We start from the raw sequence: 26445 nt of genomic DNA on the forward strand, positions 1-26445 counted from the left end.
CTAGCTGGCTGACAAAGGGGGTGCTGTCATCATCATGAAAAAGTCAGACTATGAACAGGAGGCATCTAGACAACTATCCAACCTCACATTTTACAGACCTCTTTCCTCAGATCCCACTTTGGAATTCCAAAAGAAACTACACTATATATTTAAAGAATTCCCTGACTCTACTTGAGACCAAATTCACTCAGACACACCATCTGAGCCTCGACCTGGATTATTCTATTTACTGCCTAAATCCACAAACCTGGAAACCCAGGACACCCTATCATTTCAGGTATTGGCAACCTTACAACCAGACTGTCCAGTTATGTAGACTTCCTCCTCAAACCCTATGCCACCAGCACACCTAGCTATCGCTGAGCTATCACTGACTGCCTGGGGAAATTACAAAACATTGGAAACCTTCCTGACAATTCCATCCTTGCCGCCATGGATGTAGAGGTGTGCTACACCAATATTCCACATGAAGATGGACTACAAGCTATCAGGAATACCATCCCTGATGTTACCACAGTAAATGTGGTGGCTAACCTATGTAACTTTGTTCTTACCCACAATTATTTCCAATTTGGGGACAATTCATACTTCCAGATTAGCGGCACTGCTATGAGCACTTGAATGGCCCCACAGTATGCTAACATTTTTATGCCCGACTTAGAACTATTCCTTAGCTCTCATCCCCTGTTACTCCTCCTCTACTTAAGCTACATTGATGACACCTTTATCATTTGGACCCATAATAAAGAGACTCTGGACGAATTCCACAGGGATTTTAACAACCTGCACCCTTCCATCAATCTCAGCCTTGAGTATTCCACATGAGAAATACATTTCCTGGATACCACAATACAAATCACTGATGGCCACATCGACACCACCCTCTACTGGAAACCCACTGACTGCTACACTTACCTACATGCCTCCAGCTTCCATCCAGCTCACATCACAGGCGCCATCTTTTACAGTCAAGCCCTTAGATACAATCACATCTGCTCTGATCCTACTGACAGAGACCAAAAACTACAAGACCTCTGCCAGGCATTTATAAAACTGAATACCCACCAGGAGAAGTAAAAAAACAAATTGACAGGGCCAGACAAATACCCAGAAAAGAGCTACTTCAAGATAGGTCCAAGAAGATCAACAACAGCTCACCACTTGTCATCACCTAGAGCCCCCAACTCAAACCCCTGCAATGCATCATTAAAAATCTACAACCTATTCTGGATCAGGATGCTACGCTCCAGAAGGCTCTAGGTGACAGGCCCATCCTTTCCTATCAACAACCTCCTAACCTGACAGAGATTCTCACCAGCAATCACAGACTATACCACAGTAGTATGAATCCTGGAACTTTTCCTTGCAACAAACCCTGCTGCAAACTTTGTGCACAAATTTACTGTGGGGATACCATCACTGGACCTAAGCATGTTAGTTACTAGATCAAAGGCACAGTCTTGTGCACTTCCAGCAACATTATATAGGCTATTATGTACCAACAATGCCCTGACACTATGTACATTGTACAGACTGAGCAAAACCCTTGCCAAAAAATAAATGGACACAGAGCAGACATCAAGAAACTCAATGCACATAAGCCTGTCAGTGAACACTTCAATGGAGTAGGCCATTCCATTAAAAACCTGAGAATTTGTGACCTGCAACATAGAGAATTTAACAACAGATTAGAGCGTGAGATTTCTGAGTTAGAGTACATATTCATATTTGACACATTAACACGTGCTATGAACAGAGACATTAACTACCTCATGCATTACAAGGAATGCTTCCCTTCCTTTGATGCTCATCATTATCTCAGACAGGACAATTAACATTCCCCACCTCTCACCCTTTTCCTTCTATCCTATTTGATTTGTCAGTTTTTTATTGTTTTTTTTTTTTTGGTCCTCTGTACTTATATATGTCAGTCTGTATTGGAAGCTAAATTGATCTGAAAAAGTGTGTCTGTCCCATGAAAGCTCATCACCGAATAAATCATTTCGTTAGTCTTTAAATTGCTACAGTGCTGCTGCCTTGTTTTATCAAAATCAGCAATTAATCTCTCAAGGAATGGCATTTTGTAACTCATGCCCCCTCTGCTGGTTCTTAAGTAGAAGAGCACAAAGTTGATAGATGCTGTATTAATAATGAATTAAGCTGGTTAATCATCTCATTTCAATCAAAAAAGTGGATGGAAAAATAGGGCATTCATAGATTTGAAGCCATAAGGAACCATTATCATCATCTAGTCTGTATGCATAACAGAGAGCATAACTAGCTGCACACATATCATTTAGAAAGACTGCCAGTCTTGATTTAAAGCAGCTCTTTGCCCACAAAAGCTTGTGCTCCAAAATCTCTGTCAGTCTATAAGGTGCCACAGGACTTCTTGCTGACCTTGATTAGGAAAAACTGAGTAGGAAAAACTCAAATAAATGAACAGATCAACTGTGCAAAATTAAATACACATTTTGAAAGAAAATAAAAACATACAAAGTTCACATACATGGAAGACAAAGAATAGCAGTCAACAACTGTAGTGTGAATCAACAATTCACTTCAATGCTGAGTCCATAGCAATGTCTCACAATGTTAGGAATAACTGGTTATGTGAAAATCACTAATCACATAAGTTTTTGGTGTGCTCGTGTATTACTGTAATTGCAAATTCAGAAAGCTCATTGAAGAGACAAGGTCACTGGGCTGCTATGTTTATCTTGTAGCTAAACTCCAGCTTTCCTCTCATGCAGCTCGTCTCTGTTATCAGAAAACACCCCAACATCTGGCATCACAGGATGTTTGCAAGAAAGGGGAAAGATCCCACTTATCAGCAACAAGATGACAAGCACAATCCTACCAAGAATAGCAGCACCAGCTTCCTGAGCCTCTGGGCTGGAGGGCATGTAGAAAGAAGGAGGAAATGGGATAGCACAATTGTGTGCTACAGAATAGCAATTCCAGATCACTGGAATTAAGACAAAGACAAGCAAATATTTTCAAGATTCCCCCAGCTAGAAAAGAGCTGATAGTCCAAGTTTTGAGAAGTCTCATATAAATACTCCTTAGAGCAAAGCTATTAGAAGTTTTTCCTAGTGTCCTCAGTACTGTGACAGCCAGTGAAAGGAACTGGGCAACCGACATTCCCTGGGGAATGAAGGCATCATTGAAATTAAAAATCTATTACAGAATATTATTCGAAGGTCTCTGGAGACTTTGCCATGACAGTCAAAACAAACTTTCCAGATTCCTACTCAAACAATGACAAAAGAGGTGATGGTGGTGTCACTTGTACACAGAGGTGGAAAAAGTACTCAACGTACTTAAGTGTAAGGCACCACTTTCCCCATGGAAACCTACTTGAGTGAAATACACACACACACACACATGTGTGTGTCACATCTTTATTGTACTTAAGGATCCAGATGTGAAAACAACTGCACTTTTATTAAAGTACTTTATGAGTACTTTTTCCTCCTCTGCTTATACACCGCACTCTCTGCTGTACTTGTCCTATTGAGATGATGCATAGAATCCAGCCTAACACACTGAAAGCCAGGGCAACTATCTGGTGGTGAGCTGTGCCCAGGGAGGTCATGGTCTGAATATCTTCAAGAAGTGCCCAGTTCCTGTTGTGGGCAGATGTAGACAAGTGCAGGTCCACTAAAATAAAGCAGAATAGAAATAAAATAATGTATTATGTCTTTCTATGAACACACACATAGGGTCAGATTAATGCATAGGCAAAACCAGGTATGTATCTAGGGTCCAAATTCATGGAGCAGCATAAGGGACTGGTTATGCAGTGGGGGACTTAGCTGGCAGAGGCACATCCACGTGGCCATTGTACTGCCAGCACACTCCCTGCCAACAATAAAAACTCGTGCAGCTATACTAATTAGCCAATAGTCCTCCATTTGCAATTCCATGACCTGTCATCAGGCTCGTGCCACCAGCAACAGCACTGTGCTAAACAGTCGTCTAGACACGGTCCTACAGGGTAAAGTGGCAGCTGAACAGGGGTTGTGAATGCCAGTGGCACATAAATATTGGTTAGAGGAGCTGAAAGTGACAGTTAGGTTTATAAGTCCTTTTGTGAATCCAGCACAGAATGTCTCACAAGGACATTCTGGGTAACAGGTTGCAGCCACTCTGAGTACAAAATGACGGCTGGCAGAGATCTTATAAAGTCAAAAATTCTATACACAGAAAACAAAGACATCACAGTTTCAAAGCTCCAGTTTGCTTCCAGAAAAGGCTGGCTTGAATTAAATAAATACCTGCATCCAGACTCTCAGCTGAAGTCAATGAAGCTACACAACAATTGATAATCCAGCCTTGGGCTGGCAAACACAACAATATTCAAAATATTTCAGTTTCCTTTCTGGCAAGGAAAATCCATTTAGGTCTATAGTAAAAAGAGATTGGATAGGAAGTTTATTATTCAGGGAATAAGTTTATATTTTCACTGCGATTCCAGCAGAATGACAGTAGGCAACAAAAAGATATTTGTCCTGAAGGATGTTTTGACTAAGGAATTTGCTACAATCAGGTAAGTAGTGAGTGAGAGCTTTGATTGTAATCTTAGTGAAATCGTAAACCAGGACGATTCCTGGAAAAGTAATTTGATTTGGTAATGGGTTTTAGAGCTCAGGAGAAGGGCTGTTATGAGGACCAGAGCCATTTTTTATTTTGTGTTTAATATCTGGGTTAGAATCTTGATGAAGAGTATCTTTGTTTTGTATTGATGACAGGCTGGCACAGTATAGTACTGCTGCTGTAAGCTAGTGGCATCACTTTGTTAGCTCAGGAGTTAGATGTCTATGCTGTGGTGTGGAAGATCTTACGTTCTAACCCAGGGATGTTCAACATGTGGCCTGCAGGCCAGATTTTGGCCTGCCAAGCCTTTTTATCTGGCTTGCAAAGCCAGCAGCGGCACCATTTTCAATAGGCAGCTGGGTGGCTCCGAGCAGCATGTGATTCCTTAAGGAGGTATTTGTGGCTCCCACCTCTGCTGCCTGACTCCTCCTCTGGCTCCTGTACAGCGCCGTAGGAGGCAGAGAGAAGTGGCAAGGGTCACGCACACTGGAGCTGCATGCAGCTCTTTGAGCAATAAAATTCTCAGATCTGTGGGAGCACTGTGCACCGCTCTGTGCATATGTGTCCTTCCCCAGTGCTTGGAGGGAGAAACATGTGGCAGCTGCAATGATGGTGGCAGCAGCAGCAGGGGCTCTGGTGAGTTGCTGGTACTGGATTATAGCAGGGGGCCTGGCACTGGAGGATGGGAAGGGGTGACTGGTTAAAGCAAGTGGGGTGGGGGAAGCTGGGTGTGCATGGCTCTGGGGGGGGGGGAAGATTGTGTTAAAGTGAGGAGCGGGGGGTGCATGGCTCTGGGGGGGGGGAAGATTGTGTTAAAGTGAGGAGCGGGGGGTGCATGGCTCTGGGGGAGGGTTGGGAGTATTAGATATTTTGTGTCTGAAAATTATGGGGACTGGCGGTACTTACATTTTTAAGGGGTATTTTATGAAAAAAAAAAGCTTGAGAAACACTGGATTAGAGCTCAGTTTAATTGGTTTAACAGCTGGCAGAAGGGATCTGGCTGTTAAACCAGTTAAACTGAGTCCTGTTCTTTCAGTGTGGCAGGACACTGGCAGCTGCCCCTGCTGTGATGTTCGTGTGGGGAATAGGAGGGCTGGGGGAAGCCACACAGATGTAGTGAAGAGGAGATGGCCTGGTGAAGGAGCAGTGGGAGCAGCAGCACATGTTGCTCCAGGGTAAGCTAATTTTGGGTTGGGCGGTGGTTTAGGGATGCAAGGGAGGGTTAAGCCTGGGGGTGGGCAGGGGCTGTGTGGGGTTTAATCTTGGGTATGGTGATGGTGGTGGTTTGAGGCTATTTTGTGTTCTGCTCCTGGAACATGTTAAAAACTGCTGAGTGGCAAAAAAGATTGGACATCCCTGCTCTAAGCCTTTGTGTTATCCTTTAAGAGACAGGAAAGATTCATGATAGGCTTAGATCAAATGATTGAACACATATGTCATCTAAAGAATTTTTGCAGCGCCTGAACAGCAGCTGAAAGCTTATTAGTTATTCTTTCCAGAGCCATAACTGAGATGCACTACACACCTTTGTTTTCTGGTCACCAACAGCTTTTTAATGGAGCTATGGAAGAGTGGACTGTAACTGTTATTCTGTCTGACATTACCCAATCTGCCCTCACCTTCCCCCCCGGTTACTCCCTCCTCAGTGATTAAAGTGTTCAGGTGAGCAGACTTTGCTGTGAAGGATGTCCCGCCTCATGTGGCAAGGATCTAGTGCATTTTGAAGTGTGTATGTTATAGAATTATCAAGTGAGCTAGTTTACAAACAATAGCCATGGGAACAGAATTTATGGAAAGAGAATGTTTAGTTTTACGTTCTGGAGCAGTTAGGAGAGTTCTTGTTCAGTAATATTTGTTCTGCTAATGAGACAGTCAAAGAGGAGTCTTGACCAACTGGAATATCTACATACTCTGTAAAAAGTGTAAATAGCCTATTATTTTATTGTATCCTTTAGTGACAGGGCTTAGTACAGTAATTGTGTTTTGGTTTGCCACATTTTAATTTAATGAAGGGAAGCGTAGTACTGCAAACATAGCAATACAGTTGTCCCATCCTCCAATATTAAATTAAGAAAAGGTTGCTTGGATTTGGGGGCTCAGGACTGTATTTGTCTTTGTGTTTGGAAGACACACAGCACTTTCTGAGAATTAATAACAGTACCTAGCTCTTATAGAGTGCTTTCTATCAAGAGATCTTTAAAGCACTTACGAAAGAGGTCACTATCGTTATTCTCCTTTTGCAAAAGGGGAAATTGAAGTACAGATGGGAAAATAACTTGCCTAACATCACCCAGAAACCTATTGGCTGAGCCAGCAATAAAACCTAGGTCTCCTGATTCCTGGTATGCTACCCAGTAGTCCATACATCTAGAATCTAGTTAACCATACTTAATTAACAATGAATACTTCTGTGGCCAGATAATTAAAAGTATTTAGACGCTTAACTTCTATTCAGTTCAATAAGAATTCGGTATCTAAATATCTTTGAGAATCTGGGCCCTAAAGTCCATAGCATGTAACTTTGAATAATTCCCTGAATCAGAAGGGCAGAAAGCAGAATTTGCCACTGCTGCAGAAGAGCCAAAGTACTTCCTCTTATACTTCCCATCATCATTTCCTGTCTTATTAACATAAGAGTGCTGACAGTGGAGCAGGCCAATGATCCATGTATGCCCAGTATCATGTCTTCTGAGAGTGATCAGAGATAGGAGCTTCAGAATGAATAGCCCAGGTAATCATCAGGTGATGCATCCCATCATCTCCTCCCTGCTTCTGGCAAACTGATACTTTATGCTATGTACTTGTCTACATTCTGAAAACTAACCATGTATTCTTTCCCTTTGTCTTCTAACTTTTAACTGGTAGTGTATCCAACCTTCTGTCTTATCCTGAGACTTTTACTTTGCAAAAGAGTATTTGGTAAGAAACCTTATCAAAGGCTTTCTGAAAATCTAGATGCACTATATCCACTGGATTACCTTTTGTCCACATGTCTGTTGATTCCCCTCAAAGATTACTAATAGACTGGTGAGGCGTGATTTCCCTTCCGATGAGCTGTGTTGACTCTTGCCCAACAAATCATGTTTGTCTATGTATGTAAAAATTGTGTTCTTTATTATAGTTTCAACAAATTTGCCTGAAGTTAAGCTCACTTATCCATACTTGCTAGGATTGCCTGTGGGGCCTTTTTTAAAAACTGATGTCACATTATCTATTCTCCAGTCATCCGGTGAAGAACTGGGATAGTTCCTAAGATTTGTCACCTAAATATAATGCCTCGTATGTGGGAATCTTCTTCACATACTCTGCAGTGGAGACTAATGCAAAGAGTGCAAAGAATTAATTTTTTTTCTCTGCAGTGGCCTCATCTTCCCTGCTTCTTCAGCACCATGATTGTCTGGTTGCCTCACTGATTAGCAGACTTGCTACTTCTGATGCACTTATACATTTTTGCTGTTATTTTTGGGTCTTTGGCCAGTTGCTCTTCAGATTCTTTTTTGGCATCCTAATTATATTTGTAAACTTGACTTGCTCCCTTCTAGTTTCCTCAATACGATTTAACTTCCAATTTTTAAAGGATTTTTTTTTTCGGTCTCTCACTGCTTCTTTTATTTTGTTGTTTAACCGCTCTGGTGCTTTTCAGGTCCCCTTATAATTTTTTTGTTTGTTTTTAATCTGGAGTGTACATGTAAGTTGAGCCTCTATTATGGTGTTTTAAAAAAGTGTCTGTTAAGTGTGCAGGCATTGCACTTCGGGGGCTGACACCTTTTAATTTCTGTTTAGCTAGGGTCTTCATTTTTGCTTAGTCCTCCTTTCTGAGATTAAATGCTACTGTGGTGGGCTGCAGTGGTGTTCTCCCTTACCATCGGGATGTTAAATTATGATTGCTATTGTCAAGCTGTTCAGGTATATTTACCTCTTAGGTCACATCCTGAGTTCCTTTCCTCTTGTGGGTTTCAGGACTAGCTGCTCCAAAAGACTATCATTTATAGTGTCAAGTAACTTTATGTCTCCATTCTATCCTATTACATGTTCCAAGTTCATATGGGTATAGTTGAAATCAACCATGAATTGTTACATTTTTTTTATCTTTTATAGCCTCACTAACCTCCCTGAGCACCTCAGTCACCACACCATCCTGGTCAGGTGACTGGTAGTATATGCCCAGTGCAGTGCTCCCCAACCAGTGTGCCGTCCACTAGTCTGCGCACGCACCCCACTGCTCGGTGGGAGATGCACATGGCAGTAGTGGAGGTGGTGGGGACTCTGGGGTGGTGAGAGCAGGGGCAGCGGCTGTGGTGGCAGTAGCTCTGGTGAGTCACCAGAGTTGAGTTAGAGAGGAAGGGTGGGCCTGGGGGTGTCTGGCTCTAAGGGGAGGGGTGGGAGATGGGGGATCTGGGGGTGCCTGGTTCTGGGGGAGGGGGATTGGTTTAGAGAGGGGAGCTGGGGTTGCCCAGCTCGGGAGAAATGGGAGAGGATTGGGCTATATGTATTGGGTGTGCCATGAAATTATAATGAGTGCTGAAGTGTGTACAAGGTGGTAAAGGTTGCTGAGCACATGCTTATATTCAAACATGGAATTTCTGTTCATAGAGATTCTATGGTGCAGTTACACTTCTGCTGTTGGTAGTGAAGGAGCGCACCTTTATTTCTGCTCTCCTGCTTTGGTTTGCTGCATCACATAGATGTCTTTGAACTTCAAAGTCTTTAAATCTTTATTGATCTACTTCGAGTTTCATTTAAAGTTTGCCTCAGAAAAAATAATCTCTTGGATATATTTAATAAGAGTATGTTTGTTTTTGCCTAACAGGTTTATGCACTATAGAAGCACTGATGTTCAGTTCCTGATAGCACTTGCTTTATCCTGAGTAATCTGTTTGTTATAGTGCTTCAGTGTTCCTCTTCCCTTGCTCCTTCCACTTACCCGGTGTAGGAGCCTCAGTAAATGCTCTGAACATAGTCCTAAAAGGCAAAGACAAGGAGGATAACATCTCTCTCTCTTAGCTACATTCTGTTTCAGATCCTGTTCCTATCATTCTTCTCTATAGTGGATAAATTGTCCATTGATGGGTATGCTGTGCACTATACTTGGTTGGGCTGCAGGATCCATTTCCAGAAAGCAGTACAAGCCATTGGATCACAGGATGGATGTCTGAAAATGCCATTTTCTTAATCCAGCTCAAATATTGCCTACAAGGGCTAAAAGGACAATGCTTTGGGTTAAGATGTCTCAATTAATCAATTAAACTCTATTGGGAGAGAGCTGGTTTTAATAAGAGCAATGTGATAACTACGGGTGACTGGAGCTTTAGTGCTGTTATTTATTATTATAGTGTCTAGAGATATGGCTACACCACCTAGTTATCCCAAAATAACTGAGCTGTCTTGCAGGCTATGTGCATGCTATTTCAAAATAGGGGGTGTGTACTATTGCAAAATTGGTAACCCTCAAGGGCTGCGTCTACCCTATCAAGTTCTTTAAAAAAAATTGGCCTTTTCCAAAAGAACCTGCAGAACAGCTCCCCACAAAATACACTCTTTTGATCTGAAATCAAAAGAATGCAGCACTTTTTCTGGCAGTCCTTTTCCTCTCCTGGATAATGAAGAGTGCCTTTTTCTGAAAGATTCTTTTGGAAAAAATGTATGTAGACACGCTAGGGGCCCTTTTTTCAAAAAAGCAGTCTTCATGGTGCTGAATTTTTTGATCCCCAGCTTGTTCTTTTGAAGGAATGTGGGTTGTGTAGACTTTCTCTACTGAAAGAGAGAATTGATTTTTGATCCCCTTTTTTTGTGTGTGGACATGCTCTTTCAAAAGAAGTCTTTTTTGGAAGCTCTCTTCCAGAAGACCTTCTTTCGAAGGATTGTTGCAGTGTAGACGCAGCCAATGTGAGGGGAATGATGCCAGTTTTGAAATTGCTATTTCAAAATAGGCACTATTGAGCCATGGAATAGCACTATTTAGAAATAAGCCATAATGGGCTCCAATGTTTGAAATAGCGTTATGGACCTGGAAATTTTATTTTGAAATAGCTGGGTGCTATTTCAAAATGCATTTTTTGTGGTTGTTTTATGTCGAAATGGTAGAAGAAAATTGTGTGTCTGAAAATTGTGGGTACTGGGGGTACATAATAAAAAAGTTTGAGAAACGCTGACTTAAGGCATCAAGATTCTGTTGAACTTTGTTTTGTTTATAGCTTTTCCAATTGATTAATAGTCTTGTTATACAGTATCATAAAGGCAAATGGGGGCACATATAACATTCCCATTTCACAGGTATATCTGCAATTTACAAATATAGAATTTGGAAAACTTCAGAAAAATTCCTCTTGGGAACTCAATACTAGTGTGGTCATTAGCAATTGCCAATTACTGATTTATCAGCCATGGACATTTAAATAGAATATCAGTTTAACAGTCCCTGGTTTCCCTTAGTTTTCAGAAAATCAAAATACACCAATAGTATTTTGAACCATTATCCCCTGAGATATAATTCATGAACTCTCTTTGTATCAATGCATATTTCACCCTTTTCCCACAGGAAATGGAAAACCTATCAGGTTACATCAGAATATGAAGGTGTGGAATGTCGAATTCAAGAAACCACATTCCAGAGTATGCTGTACCTGACTGATGGTATTAAATGTTTCAATAAGTACTTCCTTCATTACTGAGGTACTGCAAGTAGCTTAATTTCTCATAAATAAAACACATACTACTGACCATGAGGAAATGAATGCCTTAGGTTATTGTGCTCCTCAAAAATATTTTGCCAATAGATCTGAGATTAACAAGTGTATTGTGATACTTAAGAGCTCTACTATTGCTTTTTCTACTGTTTGTACATGCAAAGAATATTCATGTAGGAATGAGTAGCTAGCTGTTGATCCATAGAATGGTGAGGTAAATTTAGATAACGATCATAATGTCTTGAAGGTGATCTCTGTGTAACTCAAAGGGTATGTCTACACTACAGCAGTCTTTCGAAAGATAGATACATCTGTTAGTCTATAAGATGCCACAGGACTTCTTGTTGCTTTCGAAAGGAGTCTTTCTTTTCAGCATCTTTCAAAAGAGAGCATCCACATACAAAAAAGCAGATCAAAAGAGTGATCTGCTGTTTCAAAAGAGAGCATCCACACTGCCACCACTCTTTCGAAATAACTTTCTAGTGTAGAGGCAGCCAAAGATTGTCTCTTTTTCCCATAAAAGTGGGACAGCAATAGATATTATTTTGTTTCTCATATCCTGGGACCAACATAGCTTCAATAACACTGTAAATCATAAATCAAGATTACATGAGCAAATTTAGTTTTGGAATTTTTTTGACATTTGAGTAGACCAGGTTGTGTATTTGCCATCAGAAATGATTTTTTTTTCCCCCAACAGAAAACAGTTTTATTGAACTTTTTTTTCATCAGGAAAATCTAAACGAAACATTTTGTTTCAGATTTGTTCCACCCAAATTGGAGCAGTTGAGAGGTTATGAACTGACCTGAGGAAACAGAAATTAATTCTTAGTCATTTCAACATTAAACTGCATTTTCTTTTGGTGTCATGTTGCCTGACGGGAGTTGTAATTCAGGCTCCCAGTTTGCAACTAATGTCTGAGCTCCTTGGAGGACATCATTTCCCTTCTGACTAAGCTGCATGGTGCAGAGGGCCTCAGGACTGCAGGTGCATTGTAGGAAATGTTCCTGAAGCCAGGAGCCTAATCTATAGGGAAGAATGGGGACATTAAAATCCTGAATTAGAAATTTATGAACCATGAGGAAATGAAATTTTAACATTTAACTAATTCTGAATGATGTGTGCATCTGGTTAGAAGCTCAGATATTACAGCAATGACCATGGTATGTAAATGGCATGGAGCATACTAAATGCATACACCTGTCCACATATGCTGCTTGTATATATGTTGTGTTTTTCAGTGAGCCTGCAATTATCTGAATGGCTGATCATGCACCTGACAGAGCTGTGACACAAGATGAAAATTTCCAGGTTGTGAGCTTTCTGGCCATTATTTCTCACATTCCACTACTTGGTTTAGGTTTGAGTGTTTTAGGTTGGATTCTCTGTACTATTTCAATAGGACTTATACAATGGAGAGTGTGGCATGTGGACAACACCTCCCTCATCTCGTCTGGTATCGTTTGGATTGGAATATGGGATGTTTGCTTTACTGTTAACCCTGAACTTGCCAATGACTCTTCCTTAATACTCTGTCAAGGATTCACTAATGAGAACACTTCTATCCCCTTAGAAATATTTGCAGCCCAAGATCTTTTAATGTTAGCCACTGTCATGGAAGCAATAGCTATAGGTTTCGTTCTCTTTGCTTTGTGGAGTGCTTATAAGAAAGAGGTTAAGAAAAAGTATATATTATTCTTTTTCCTAACTGGGGGGGTGTTGAACATCATGTCAAGTGTATTTATCTTCATTCCAGTAATCTGGAATTTGTATTCTACAATGAAAAATCATAGTATTGTCTTCCCTCCTTCTTACTACGTGCCTTCCACTCCAAAGTCTCAGAAAGTTGGTGCTGCTATTCCTGTGGGCCTTGTAGCTGCTCTCCTGCTGCTCTTAAGTGGGATCTTACTGCTGTATGACTGGTTTCCTAAACTGCCCTGTAAGGTGCATCCTAAAAAGGAAGAACCAGATCACATAGCACAGAACCATAAGCAAACATGCCCTTCCACTCATCTTTCTGCCAGATCAGGCCATACTTATCCACACTGTGGATCTTTCTTGGAGATTGAACTTTGGGGCCCACAGAGACCTTTTGGCTCAGGTAGCTGCTCTGGGATCCTTCCACTTATAGGCCCCACACTTAAAAAAAATAAGGTACCAGGACAAGGAGAGAGGTCCTCCTTTCAAATTCCTATTGGACCTTTTCCACACCGACCATCCAGATGTGTAATAGCTGACACTAATATTTTTATAGTTGGTGGAGAACTTTCTTATTTTTAGTTTAACTAGCTGCCTCAAATTTTATTTCCTATAGCGGGGAAGAAGGGTTGAGCATTAGGAAAACAGGTGTCAGACATGAAGAATCCTTCCCACTTGGCAGGAGTGTGGTTGGAGACCCATATGCTACATTAAACAAAACCTAGGTCCAAACCTGCTTAAGTCTCTCAACAAAAGCTCTCATTGATTTCTCTTTGGGCTCCATATGGTGAATCATTCTAAGAGAGATCTGCAATGCAGATAAGTACAAATCTGACAGCAGGATTTTATCAGGTTCTGTTCCCAGTTATGCAGGAGTTTTACCTGTGTAACTGGGAGCAGAACTGAGCCTTTTGTGTCCTGAGTGTGCTCTGGGATCTTATTGCCACTTACGATTACATTAACCATCTAGTAATTTGAACTTATTGAGTACTAATAAGACATAATGAAAGGGTGCAGTCCTCTGAGGTGCTGTATGCCCTCAACTCATTTGAAATTGATGGAGTTGGAGGCATTAAGTACCACTCAGGAGGTGCTTAGTATCTTGTCAGATTGTGTCTTTGAATATACAATTATTCCTATTCGTTGTCAAACATTTGGAAAGGTTTATCACTGAAACAAATGGTTGTTTCCCTCTATTACTGCTATTGTCTGTTACCTTCTCTTGTACTCTTTTGTTAAAATTTAAAAAAAATGAAAATTGGTGTGTATCTTTCTTGTTCCTGTGGCTTTTCTCTTGTAATCACTCTGGCATTGTCTCCCAACTTGTGCGACTATAGCTTGTAAGAATGTTAAATCTTTACATTTGTTTCTATCTGCCAGGATGTGTGTGTGTGTCCTCAAAAAGACTTCTAAGATTTCCTTTTGGCAAAGGATCCATACATAAATTCTGTCTGCAATTGGGCTGTGGCTACACTGGCAATTGGGTGAAAAAACTTTTGTTGTTCAGAGGTATTAAATAACTGCCCCCCCGCACTCCCCAAGACATATTTTTTGTCCTGAATAGTGCTAGTGCGAACAGCCCTTTGTCAGCACAACACTCTTCTGCCAGCAAAGCAAACGCTGCTCTTGAAGAGTAGAAGTATTTTGTCAGCAGAAAGGCTGACACACAGCAGATACACACTGCACTTTTCAGTAACTGGGCTATGTGGAAAGAGACCTAGAGCCCTGCGTGGATCTGCATCTGTCAGGCTCAACCCCTCGTCTAATGTGTGATTGGATTTTACCTGAAACCCCTCCACAAATCTGGAAAGAAGGGGCAGGGACCACGGATTAGTAAGGAGGGGACAGGTTGTGCAGAGAAGAGGTAGGCAGCGGGAAAGCAGGGACTGGGGATAAGGGGCAGCAGAGGTGAGGCCCAAGGCTCTATAGATTCACAAAGAGAGGGGAGGGGAGTTGGGCAGGACTGGCACTTGGCCCCTCCTGCAGTGATATTTAGGGCACAGTTTCTTGAGCCCTTTCCCGGCAAGAGTCTGCTCTGGTGCCTGCTCACCATTCTGCCTGGCTGCAGGGAGGAGAGATCCCTGCCTGGGTATCTGCTGTACTATCCATGTATATGAAGCTGATAGCGGTGGATATGCAGGGTTCTAAATATATGAACACCCAAATCATGTGCTCACCACTCATTGAGCTGACAGAAGGGAACATGCCCTGTGTTCTGCAGGAGAAGGCCATCCTTCCATTCCAGCATGCACTCTGTCAGAGCCACTGCAATGAGCCCGATAGGTCACTATAACTCCTTCAGAAATGCTGCTGCTCGGGAACTCCTGCCCCAAGCCTTCATCCCCACTGCAGTCTTGGGTTAAACCCCCCACAATATAAGCTTCCATTTAAGGTAAAAGTGGCTTTTCTTCAGGTCTGTGTGTGAAATTCACAAAACTCCAACTGACATGGAAAGTATTCAGAACAATTACAGTGAGGCCCTAGAGAGATCACAAACTCACGGTGTGACAGACTAGAATCTAGATATGTGACATTGGACATAAGCCAATATATTACCTTAAATCACAGAACTGTTTCCTGTCTCCTAGCAGACTAGTTAAGGAAGACCATCCATTGCCAGAGGCAGGGTTGCAGTAGCCGTCTTGGTCCCAGATTGTTAGAGTGACACAGAGGGTGAGGTAATAGGTTTTTATTGGATCCCTTTCTGTTGGTGAGATAGAAATAAGCTTGTGAGCTTACAGGGAGTGGAAGGAGAGTTCTATATTAGCTCAACATCTTGTATGTCTCACCAGGAGAAGTTGGTCCAATAAAAGAGATTACCTCATGCACCTTGTCTCATTCAGAGGTATCATCAAAGAGGTGAGTCAAGGAACCTTATGACATTGTGAAGCTAGACAAAATAAGAAGTCGTACTTGAGAATCTAAGCTTTTACAAGTATCCACTGACACCAAGAAAAGAAGAATGAACATACAAAATGCACTTGCTGACCTACCAGTTTTGTGTTATACTACTGAAGATCCAGAAGAGGGAGTCAAATATAAACAACAAAGGACTGGTAGATCTAAATACTAAAGAAGGGAAGAACTATATATACATTAATTTTTGGGGGGAATAAGAGGAATATCACTGCCACTCAGTTATATGTGGCTAAAAATATGGGATACATTTATTGATGCCAACTCCACTGCCAGATATCAAGCTTCCACCCAATCCCATTCAAGTTCTAATCAAGGTGACCCCATCCATACTTTCCATATAATTATGGGGTGCAAAATCTTTCAAACCTAGAAGCCTGAAGTCAGACACATAAAGAGTCTGATTCTCAACAATACTGTAATAGATGCTTCTGAGCTCTAAGAAATGCTTCTGTTTCTCATCTCATCCATTCCTTCTTCACGCCCTGCAGACTAGAGTCAACACAGAGAAAAATACTGGAGGCTGGGGAGCGGAGGCATCTGGTTAAAGGAGAGGGCACATACATGGCAGCCCCTCATTACCTTTGCGAAAATAAGCATTACAATGTGATGAATTTAATTTACATGGAAAAGACACTATTTTTGTCTGACCTGTGTAGTGGTACCAAGTTTTTAATACCGCAAAGATGTTTTGGTGTTTCATGTAACAGTTTTCGAAATACAAAGCTTAATTATTTTCTCACACAAAAAATATTGTTTCCTTTAGACTCGGATAAACTGTGGAAGAATCATTTGTTATTGCAGCAGTTAACAATGTGCTTTTCAAGCAAACAGGCTCTCCATCAGGACTTACAGGGTGTAACTATACTAGCAAGTACATTCGAAATTAGAATCGGAAGACCTCCTGGCTGTGTTCCTCGACATGGTGGACCCACCGACGGAGCAGGAGGGGACAAGGACTGGGGGGGAGGATGCCCCAGATGTCCAGCCACCCACAGGCAGCCACCAGGGGTCCCAGCCAGTGGTGATGATGAGGGCTCAAGCAAGGGTGCCCTTGTCATCAAAGTCCCCTTGGGTCCATCCAGCCTGGCCCACTTGGATCACACCTCTCCTGAGCTCCTAGAGGGACCCACAGGTATGTACCATGCATGCAGGCGGTTGCAGGGCTGGGAAAGGGGGTGTGCAATCCTGCCTGGGGTGGCTGCAGCCCACCCACAGGGATATCAGCCCCATGTCATGGGCAGGCCAGATGGCCCCGCCACCCCGGCTTCACAGGGCCGACGTGTGGCACTCAGCAACATGTGGCCTGGACAGCACCACAGGCTGCCAGGCCATGGAGGGACTGAGGGGGGGCAGGGGAGAGCCAGCACTCCTGCAACGCAGGTGGGGAACCCCAGGTGTAATCCCTGCAGGACCACTGGGACGGGGTGGCTGGGGTGGGGAGTTTCAGGGGGGTCCCTCACTGGGACTAATGACCTGTTCCTCTCCCCTTATGTCTCCACAGCTCCAGTGGCCAGCAGCTGGACCAGCCCCATGACAGGCCCGGGGATCCCGACCACAGAAGGCGAGATGGAGCAGACCAGGCCCCGGACAGGGGCAGCACGGGGCCACCGCAGGTCCCTCCGCCAGCACCGCCAGGCCAGGGAGGAGGAGGCAGGGGACATGGCCCACATGGCCACCCTCAGGGAGCTGATGGGTGTCATGTAGGAGTGGCTTGCCATGGAGTGGCAGGCATGGGACCGGGTGAGGTCCAACTTGAACACCCTCACCCAGGCCGTGGTCGGCCACCTGGCCCCTGCCACCGCTCCATCGTGGGTCACTCCAGCACCCACACCCCCCCACCATCCCCTTCACCTGTGCACCCCCCACTCCCAGCAGCACCCCTCGCCCCCCCACATGCAGTCTAGGTGTGAGATGGGCATGGCTTACCTTGATGAGGACTGCCCCAATGGTGGCTTTGCCCACCCCGAACTGGTGGCTGACAGATCAGTAACTGTCCGGGGTGGCCAGCTTCCATAGGGCAATGGCCACCCTTTTGTGTAGGGGGAGCGCTGGCCTCAGGTTTGTGTCCTGGTGCTGGAGGACTGGGGTGAGCCAGTGGCACAGCTCCAGGAATGTCCCGTTGGTCATCCTGAAGTTCTGTAGGCACCGCTCATCACCCCAGTCCTCCAGCACCAGCCGGTCCCACCAGTTGCTGCTTGTGGGGAAGCTCCACAGGCGGCGTATGTCCCAGGGGACCAGCTGGGGATGTTGCACCCTGAGGATGGTGTCCAGGAGGGTGGCTACCTGGAGCTGCTGCAGCACAGCGGCCAGGACCGCAGCCAGAGCTCTGGCCATGGCTGCAATGGAGCGGGGGTGTTGGTCGGGGTACATGGGGGACCAGGATGCCACCTCTGATGCCTCTTGCTATCATAATGGATGTGCCCATTGGGTAGAGTTAAAATTATGCATTCACGTGCCAACTTCAGCCGTTTGAACATTTGACTCTGGAACCTTTAGTCAAAAATGTCCCTTGAAATATTGGCCCGTGGAAAGAGCAGTGAAGAACCATGGCTCTGCCCTCTCTTTACTCATTTGCTTGGTCTTGGGTACTTCCTGAAAATAAAACTGACTCAATAAATTATGGTGCCACAATAAAGTACTCTATCTATGCCATTAAAATGGAGGTGTCTATCTTACTGTTTTATATTCATATTCCTAAACTGTAATATCATGACGTTAATTTAATTCCATTGAACATATGTTCTGTGTCAGTTTTAATGACAAAGAGAAGGTCTTTGCCTTTTAGTCTTCCTTGCATCCTATGGGTGGACAGACTTCCCTCCCTGCTACCTCCTTTTAATTTTCCTAGTGCTTCAGCCATTGTACTGCCTCTCTTAGCTCAGTTTGCTTCCTACACTCTGGCTGGGTCTACACTTGCCCCCAAATTTGAAGGGGGCATGTTAATGAGGGTGACAGGAGAATACTAATGAAGTGCTGTAGTGAATACGCAGCACTTCATTAGGCTAATTCTCCCCCGCAGCAGCTTTGAAGTGTCAAGAGTTTGGGGAGTAAAGGCACTTTGAAGTAACAGCAAGCACTTCAAAGTTTGACACTTCAAAATTGCCATGGGGGAGAATTAGCCTAATGAAGCACTTCATTAGTAATCTCCCATCATCCTGATCAATGTGCCCCTTTTGAAGTTGGGAGCAAATGTAGACAAGTCCTCTGATGGTTCAGATAAGCAGATGTTACAAAGATGTCCTGCATCATGTGATAACATTCTAAGAACTTTCTGAGCTTTGTGTGTTATAGAATAATCAAAGGATCCAATCAGGAACAGTGACCATGGAAACAACATATATGGGATGGTGATGAGAATGTCTATTTATATTTTTAAGCCAACAGTCTGGGTGAGTCCTTTCCATTTTTCTGAAAAGGCAGAAACACACTGGGAATGGAGAGTTTCTGAGATCAGATATTTTTTTTTCTTAACAATGCTTATTCTTTCAGAATGACTTCTGATTCAGCCACAAATACTATCTGGAAGAGCCCCAACTAGGTGGGAACTATTGGAATTTTAAATGTTGCTTTTCTTTAATCTGTAAATGCCCTACTGTTTTAATGTATTACTTACTAGTATGGCGAGTCAATACATAAATGGACATCAGAAAGCGTAAAGTATGGCTGTGTTAGAAATGCCGTAGTGGTATAGCTGCAGTGTTGTAGTGTGGATAGATGCTACAGTGACAGAAGGGGTTCTTCCATCTTTGACTAAATCCATCTCTCCCACAGCTGGCACATAGATGGATGGAACAATTCTTCCATTGACCAGACACTGCCTCCCAGGGGCTTAGGCATGAATTTTTCACACCCCTGAGTGATGTAGTTAGGTTGAACTCTGTTTTAGGTGTAGACCAGTCATTGCATAAATGATACAAACCAAGAGTTATTACAGACATATAATAAATTGTTCTGGGTTCTACTCTCTAGCTATGTGATATGTAAACCTACGTAACTGAGGCCAGGTCTACACTACTGGAGCTGCAGTTGGCGTACATTAAATAGAATTTCCAGCTTGGCCCCACTGCGGGAAGTCAAAGGAAGAAACTCTCCCGTTGACTTTCCTTACTCCTCATGAGGTTTCATAGAATCATAGAAGAGTAGGACTGGAAGGGACCTCGAGAGGCCATCGAGTCCAGCCCCCTGCCCTCATGGCAGGACCAAGCACTTTCTAGACCATCCCTGAAAGCCATCCATCTAACCTCTTCTTAAATATCCCCAGTGATGGAGATTCTACCACCTCCCTTGGCAATTCATTCCGGTGTTTGATCACCCTGACAGTTAGGAACTTTTTCTAATGTCCAACCTGAACCTCCCCTGCTGCAATTTAAGTCCATTGCCTCTTGTTCTATCCTCAGAGGCAAGGAAGAGCAAGTTCCCTCCCTCTGCCTTATGACACCCTTTTAAATACCTGAAAACTGCTGTCATGTCCCCCCTCAATCTTCTCTTTTCCAAACTAAACGAGCCCAATTCTTTCAGTCTTTCTTCATAGGAGTTTACTGGAGTTGATGGGAACACCAGCAATGTTTAAGTAAGTGTGTCCCTAACAGATGTGCTAAATCAAACCTGGCAGATCAACCTCCAGAGCTGCAATCTTCATGAAAGTATAAATGTGCCTTTAAAGTAGATTTGAGTGAGCTGGGAGAGGAGGATGGTTCAGCATGATACATTTTGGCTGCACAGTTACTTGGGCCATTATTATCAAAGGAGTTAGCAAAGGGGGCATATCACAATAAGGAAGGCCCATCAAAGGGGGCAGTTGATCTGGGCCCCTGAAATTACTGTGGCAGCATTGCTACTGCTGTGCATGGTTGTAAGGAATTGGGGAGGGGCAGCGCTGTGGTCCAGATGGCCTAGACAGCTGACTGGTCTTGGCCCCACTTCTTCCTCTCTCGGCCCTGCTTCTTCTGGGCATGGAGCCAGATTCCCCTCCTACCTTGCCCTAGGACCTGCGTCAGCTGTCGACCCTGCTGCAAAAGGTTATGCTGATAATGTAACGCAAGACTCAAGACAGATACAGTGGCAACAGGCAAAAATCCTCCCTAACCAGAGGTAGAACTGGTATGCCAGCTCAGAGGTGCTGCTCTGGAGCTACTCAAGGACGTTCTTCAATTATATAAGCTCATTCTGTACATTGTATTGCTCATAAATCTGTTTCTAAAGATCTATACTTACAAATCTATTTTAAATTCACTTTCAGAACTACAGACTGGAAAATAATAATTGCAAACCTTGCTTGCCGTTTCAAAGTTTGAAAGTGAAAGATCAGTTTGAAAGTGGGGACTTACTTGACCTAAACCTTTGTACTCCGGGTAGAGCATAGCTCATCTACAAGTTACCACTTCGCTCTGTCTCGGGACAAAATTTCTAGCTGACCCCAGGAGTACCCCTGTTGTTGTCCTTCAATCTCAGTAGATCTTCTTCACTTTGTCTGAGATTTTCCTCTTTTGCTTTTTCCTTGCGGGTTCCATTTGAGAGCTTGACAGACTATGCTGGAAGATGGTTTTCTGAGAGTATGGCTAGTCTTCCCCATTTTCTTCTCTTGATTTGAATGTCAACTGGTTCTTGAGTGGGGACTTTTTGAAAATAATGTACTGTGCCAATTTCAGTTATTCAATTATAGTTTTGTACCAATAATCCCCTTGTGATACAAAAAGTAGGGCTTTTTTCCGGCTGGTTTAAAAAAAGTAATTATGATTCCTATAAGTGAATGCGTTATTGCTGTGAGGAATAACAGTCTAACTGAGCAAGCTCATTGTAGTGTGCAAGCCCTTCTGTGGAAATTCTTAGCAAGATGAGAACTATTGGCTAGATTCTGTGCTCCAATTCTGCACAATGCAGTCGAGAGAACAGTCTTGCCAGTGAATCTATTATACCTTCCTGATGTTCTGCCTGGCTCCATCCTAGTCCAACATAGGTCAGACCAGCCAGAGTGCTACTCTAATTTTTGCCAGCTGGTGACAATCTCAAGAGGCTTTGTCACCTGGGGATCAGCTTGCTTTGGCCATGCCTCCAACCTACCTGTCTCGGGCTTCTATACTGTGTAAGAAATGGCAGTGACATTTTATGAGACTGTTTTTATATATGAAATTTGTCTTTTTTTCTATTTATTGATATCAATAAATTGATAGATTGGTCCCATCTGAAAAATAACTGGATCACACACAAAAATCCTATTAAACAGGTGTATATTTAGACAGGTATAAATAAAATAAACAGGACTATCTAACAGCATATTCCCAAAAAAGACATAATATTACTGTATTTTTAACAGCTGCTATTTATTGATTTTTTTCAATGTCTTTTTAGATAACATATCAGATGAAATAGCTTCATTATATTATGAGGGGATTAGCATATTCTGGTAACACAGGGAAATATATCAGAGCTAATTTGTCTAAGAAACCCTTGATTAGATACACATTTTTACTATTAATGGTGACTGTCTTCTTCCTACATGTGAAGTGTTTCCTGTCAAGTTGGAATTGATTTGAAGAACTGGAGCTGGATTGATAAAGACTGTACTGCAGAGTATGCTAAATCTGGATGAGATTTGAAAATAATTTTGATATCATCTTTTCCCCACTTTGGTGAGTACTATAATAAACTGGTAAGTGTTTTCATGTTTTCTGTTGGTTAGGATCAGCATTAGCCTACCTGTACACTACTGTGATCAGTCAACAGAAGTTACTGACGGATGATATCTTCTGACAAAACTTCTGTCGACTGATTGTGGCCACGCTTGAAAGCGGATCGCTCTGTCGATCTGCTCTGCTGACAGAGAGTGGCCAGACTGTCTGGCTGCTCTCTCAAAATAGTGTCCAACCGGAAGCACAGCAGACAGAGACGCCTAGTGTTCTGTTGACAGAGGGCTCCCCTCCCCTACAGCGTACACACTTGCTTTGTGTTGACAGATTCTGCTGAGAAGGGCACTCTGCCTCCTGGGGGAATGGCGGCATGCTAACGACAGAAGTGCTGCTTTCTGGCAATTTACTGTCAACAGAGTGCATTTGTAATGTGGACACTCCATGACTTTTGTCAACCAAAGTCTAGTGTAGACATAGATCTCTGTGGCTACGTCTACACGCGCACGCTACATTGAAATAGCTTATTTCGATGTAGCAACATTGAAATAGTCTATTTTGATGAATAACATCTACACATCCTCCAGGGCTGCCAACATCGACATTCAACTTCAACGTTGGGCAGCACCACATCGAAATAGGCGCTGCGAGGGAACGTCTACACACCAAAGTAGCACACATCGAAATAAGGGTGCCAGGAACAGCTGCAGACAGGGTCACAGGGCGAACTCAACAGCAAGCTGCTCCCTTAAAGGGCCCCTCCCAGACACAGTTGCACTAAACAACACAAGATCCACAGAGCCGACAACTGGTTGCAGACCCTGTGCATGCAGCATGGATCCCCAGCTGCAGCAGCAGCAGCCAGAAGCCCTGGGCTGAGGGCTGGTGCACACGGTGACCATAGAGCCCCTCAGGGGCTGGAGAGAGAGTGTCTCTCAACCCTTCAGCTGATGGCTGCCATGGCAGATCCCGCTATTTCGATCTTGCGGGACGCGGATCGTCTACACGTGCCCTACTTCGACATTCAACTTCGAAGTAGGGCGCTATTCCCATCCCCTCATGGGGTTAGCGACTTTGACGTCTCACCGCCTAACGTCGATTTCAACTTCGAAATTGCGCCCAACACGTGTAGCGGTGACGGGCGCTATTTCGAAGTTGGTGCCGCTACTTCAAAGTAGCGTGCACGTGTAGACACGGCCTGTATGTGTTATAGGCCTTTAATGCTACAGCTAAGGAACTTTCTTCTTTGAGTAGATGCAGCCATTGTATTTTACTGAGGTGCATACACCCAGCACATTAGCACTGAAAACTTTGCCGAGAAGTACCCATAGGTGTGGTATTCACGGTACACATCACCAGTTGGTCTCCTGGCCATATAAGAGCAATGCCACCTCAATCCCCTCATTGCTTTATCACTCTCCTCTCACCCTTGGCTAGAGTTAAAGCTCCATGGGGTTTTCCTCATCTCATGCTTTACAGTCAGAGTTGCTGAGAATTTTTTTCTTGTTCATAGACATTATCAGTACCCTAGGTTGTTGAGCGTTACTTTACTTAGAATAGTTGGCTGAACCTGACTGATGTCCTCACCAGGATTTGAGCATTGTCAGGTGGGTGGCCAACCCAAAGAGTGACCCTACATAAAGAGCTTATGGTATCTCATAAAAAGGGTCATATTAAAGAGAAAGGGTCTATCATAATAAGGGACACATTACAGAGAGAGGGAGTAAGAGACTTGTTGCTGAAGTAGCACCAGCTAGAGCAGATGACAAGTCCCACTTCAGCTCCATGACCACCTTCTGATTGGCAGTTACCTTTGGATATGACAAGAGAAGCTGCTTTGCATTTGGGCTCTGCATTCTGCTTGTTCTGCAAATCATTCTCAAGGTGAAATGGGACTGCACTAAGCTCAGTTTGATTGCTGCCATATGGCAGAGAAAATACTGGTTCTTGCATTATCGTTGCAGCCTCCTATCTACCTTCTTGTTTATCCTGACATCCTGCCTTAGCATCACAGTCAGGTTTGCATCCAACACTCAGCTCCCTGCATCTCACAGTATGGATGCTTCAAGGTTAGATGAGGAGAAGGGACAATGATCGTGAGGTTCTTGAAAGAAGTCTGTCATCTCCACCTACTAGTTAAAGAGTCAATTCCTTTGCAGGACTTTTAATACTGTCTTAGGAACTAGTAACCTCCATTCAACCTCTCTCAACTTCTGTCTCCCTTCTGTGTCAAAAAAACTCCCCATGTTGTGGTGAGTAACAGGCTTTGATGACGGTGCCCTCTTAGACGCAGTTTTCTAAAGACAAAGTAAATTACAGCCACACGCTAAGTTTTTGTGCAAAGCTGTTTCTCAGTTTCACTTGACCCAAGCTAAATATTTACCACTGTTCTTACCTAAGTCTCCCTCAAACCCAGAGGAACATAGTCTTCAGACATTGGATGTCAGGCATTGTTTAACATTATATTTAGATAGGACTAAACCTTTCTGCTCCTCCTTTTGTTTGTTTCATATAGGATCAAGTGGTCTTGTCAGATACAGTCTCCAGATGGATAACTTCCTGCATCATGAATGTCAGCTCACAAAGTAACCTAAGCTATGCCCCCTCGAAGTGTGTAAGCTCGTTCCATGACAACACAGTCAATTAGAGCTCTGTGTGGATACAAAATTTGTTTCTGCATCTGTAGCCACAAAAATGAGCTGTGGATATCTGCATCTATATCTGCAGATGCAGATACCTGCGGATAACTGTGGTTTGCAGGGCTCTACAGGACATGTCAACAGCATTTCTAACTGACATTTCTGCATTGGACATTAGCAGGCCTGTCACTTGGCCATGTGTGCATACTTTTACAAACCAGTACATCATTTCTGCTGCATCCCGATTAGATGCAAACTTTGGGAAGGCTACACTGCCATCCATGTTTAAATAAATTCAAAGCCCCACTTCCTAGGAGTACTGGCTGTGAGTTACCTAAGTAGAAGAGATGACTACATTGAATCAAAGAATAAAACCCAGCTACCTTCCTCGAACGATTTTGTTCATGGATGTGTGACACTCGGGATATGCCCTCCATCCTGTCTGCATCAGCACCTGTGCTTCTGATGTTCAGTTGAAGGAAATTAAGGTGTTGGAGAGGCATTGCCTTTATGAGGCCAGGGGAGGGCCTAGGTCTTCCAGACCTAAGTGTCACTCCTATGGGTACTACTAATCAAAATTCTCTGGCTCTGGGTGTGCACTCACAGAAGTAGCAGTCCTACCAAATGGGGTATGGACGGAAGGGGAAAGGGCAGTTGTCCCAGGGCCTGACAATTCAAAAGGATCCAGGGCTCCAGTCTACTGCCACCACTAGTGCAGCAAAGGCCGCAGCCGGAGTCATGAGCCTTTTAAATTGCCACCGGAGTGCCATAGAGCATGTTCCAGGTGACACTAATGGCTGGCTGGAGGGAGGTGAGGCATGGTGCCATATGGTCTGGCGCCAGCTGCTCTGGGTGGCACTGAGGGCTGGCTTTTCTACAGTGAACAGGTAGAAAGCATTCAAGGAAGTAATGTGTTTGCTGAGACATACACTTATTGAACAACAAGATCATGGACAGGGATATCGTGGATTTGAAAAATAGTGAGCTAAAACTATTTTCACACGTAAAGTAGATTAGAGGCTAAGCAATTAAATACTGATCACTGAAAATATTTACAGAAACTCAAAAATCCAGACACATTCCTTGTGAGGATCTGCGCTGTAATTTATCATTTAAATGTGAATCACTAATCAAAAACTTATAAAAAACACCCAGTCCCAGAGAGCTACTGCTCAAAGGGGAAAGTCAATGTATTTAACACATAGTGGCCATATCTACACACTAGCCAAAATCTTCAAATTTGCCATGCAAATGACCATTTCGAAGATTACTAATGAGGC

At 43.3% G+C, this 26445-nt stretch overlaps 1 protein-coding gene across 1 annotated transcript; it reads left to right on the top strand.

Moving 5' to 3' along the window:
- Positions 1–4484: 4484 nt before the first annotated feature.
- LOC142009354 (claudin-34-like) lies at positions 4485–25115 on the top strand. Its single transcript, XM_074987307.1, has 4 exons — positions 4485–4552; positions 11138–11232; positions 12647–13387; positions 25042–25115. The coding sequence occupies exons 1-4, from the start codon at positions 4485–4487 to the stop codon at positions 25113–25115; spliced, it is 978 nt and encodes a 325-aa protein (XP_074843408.1).
- The last annotated feature ends 1330 nt before the right edge of the window (positions 25116–26445 follow it).

Source organism: Carettochelys insculpta, chromosome 1 (assembly GCF_033958435.1).
Source record: "Carettochelys insculpta isolate YL-2023 chromosome 1, ASM3395843v1, whole genome shotgun sequence".
Lineage (NCBI taxonomy): Eukaryota > Metazoa > Chordata > Testudines > Carettochelyidae > Carettochelys > Carettochelys insculpta.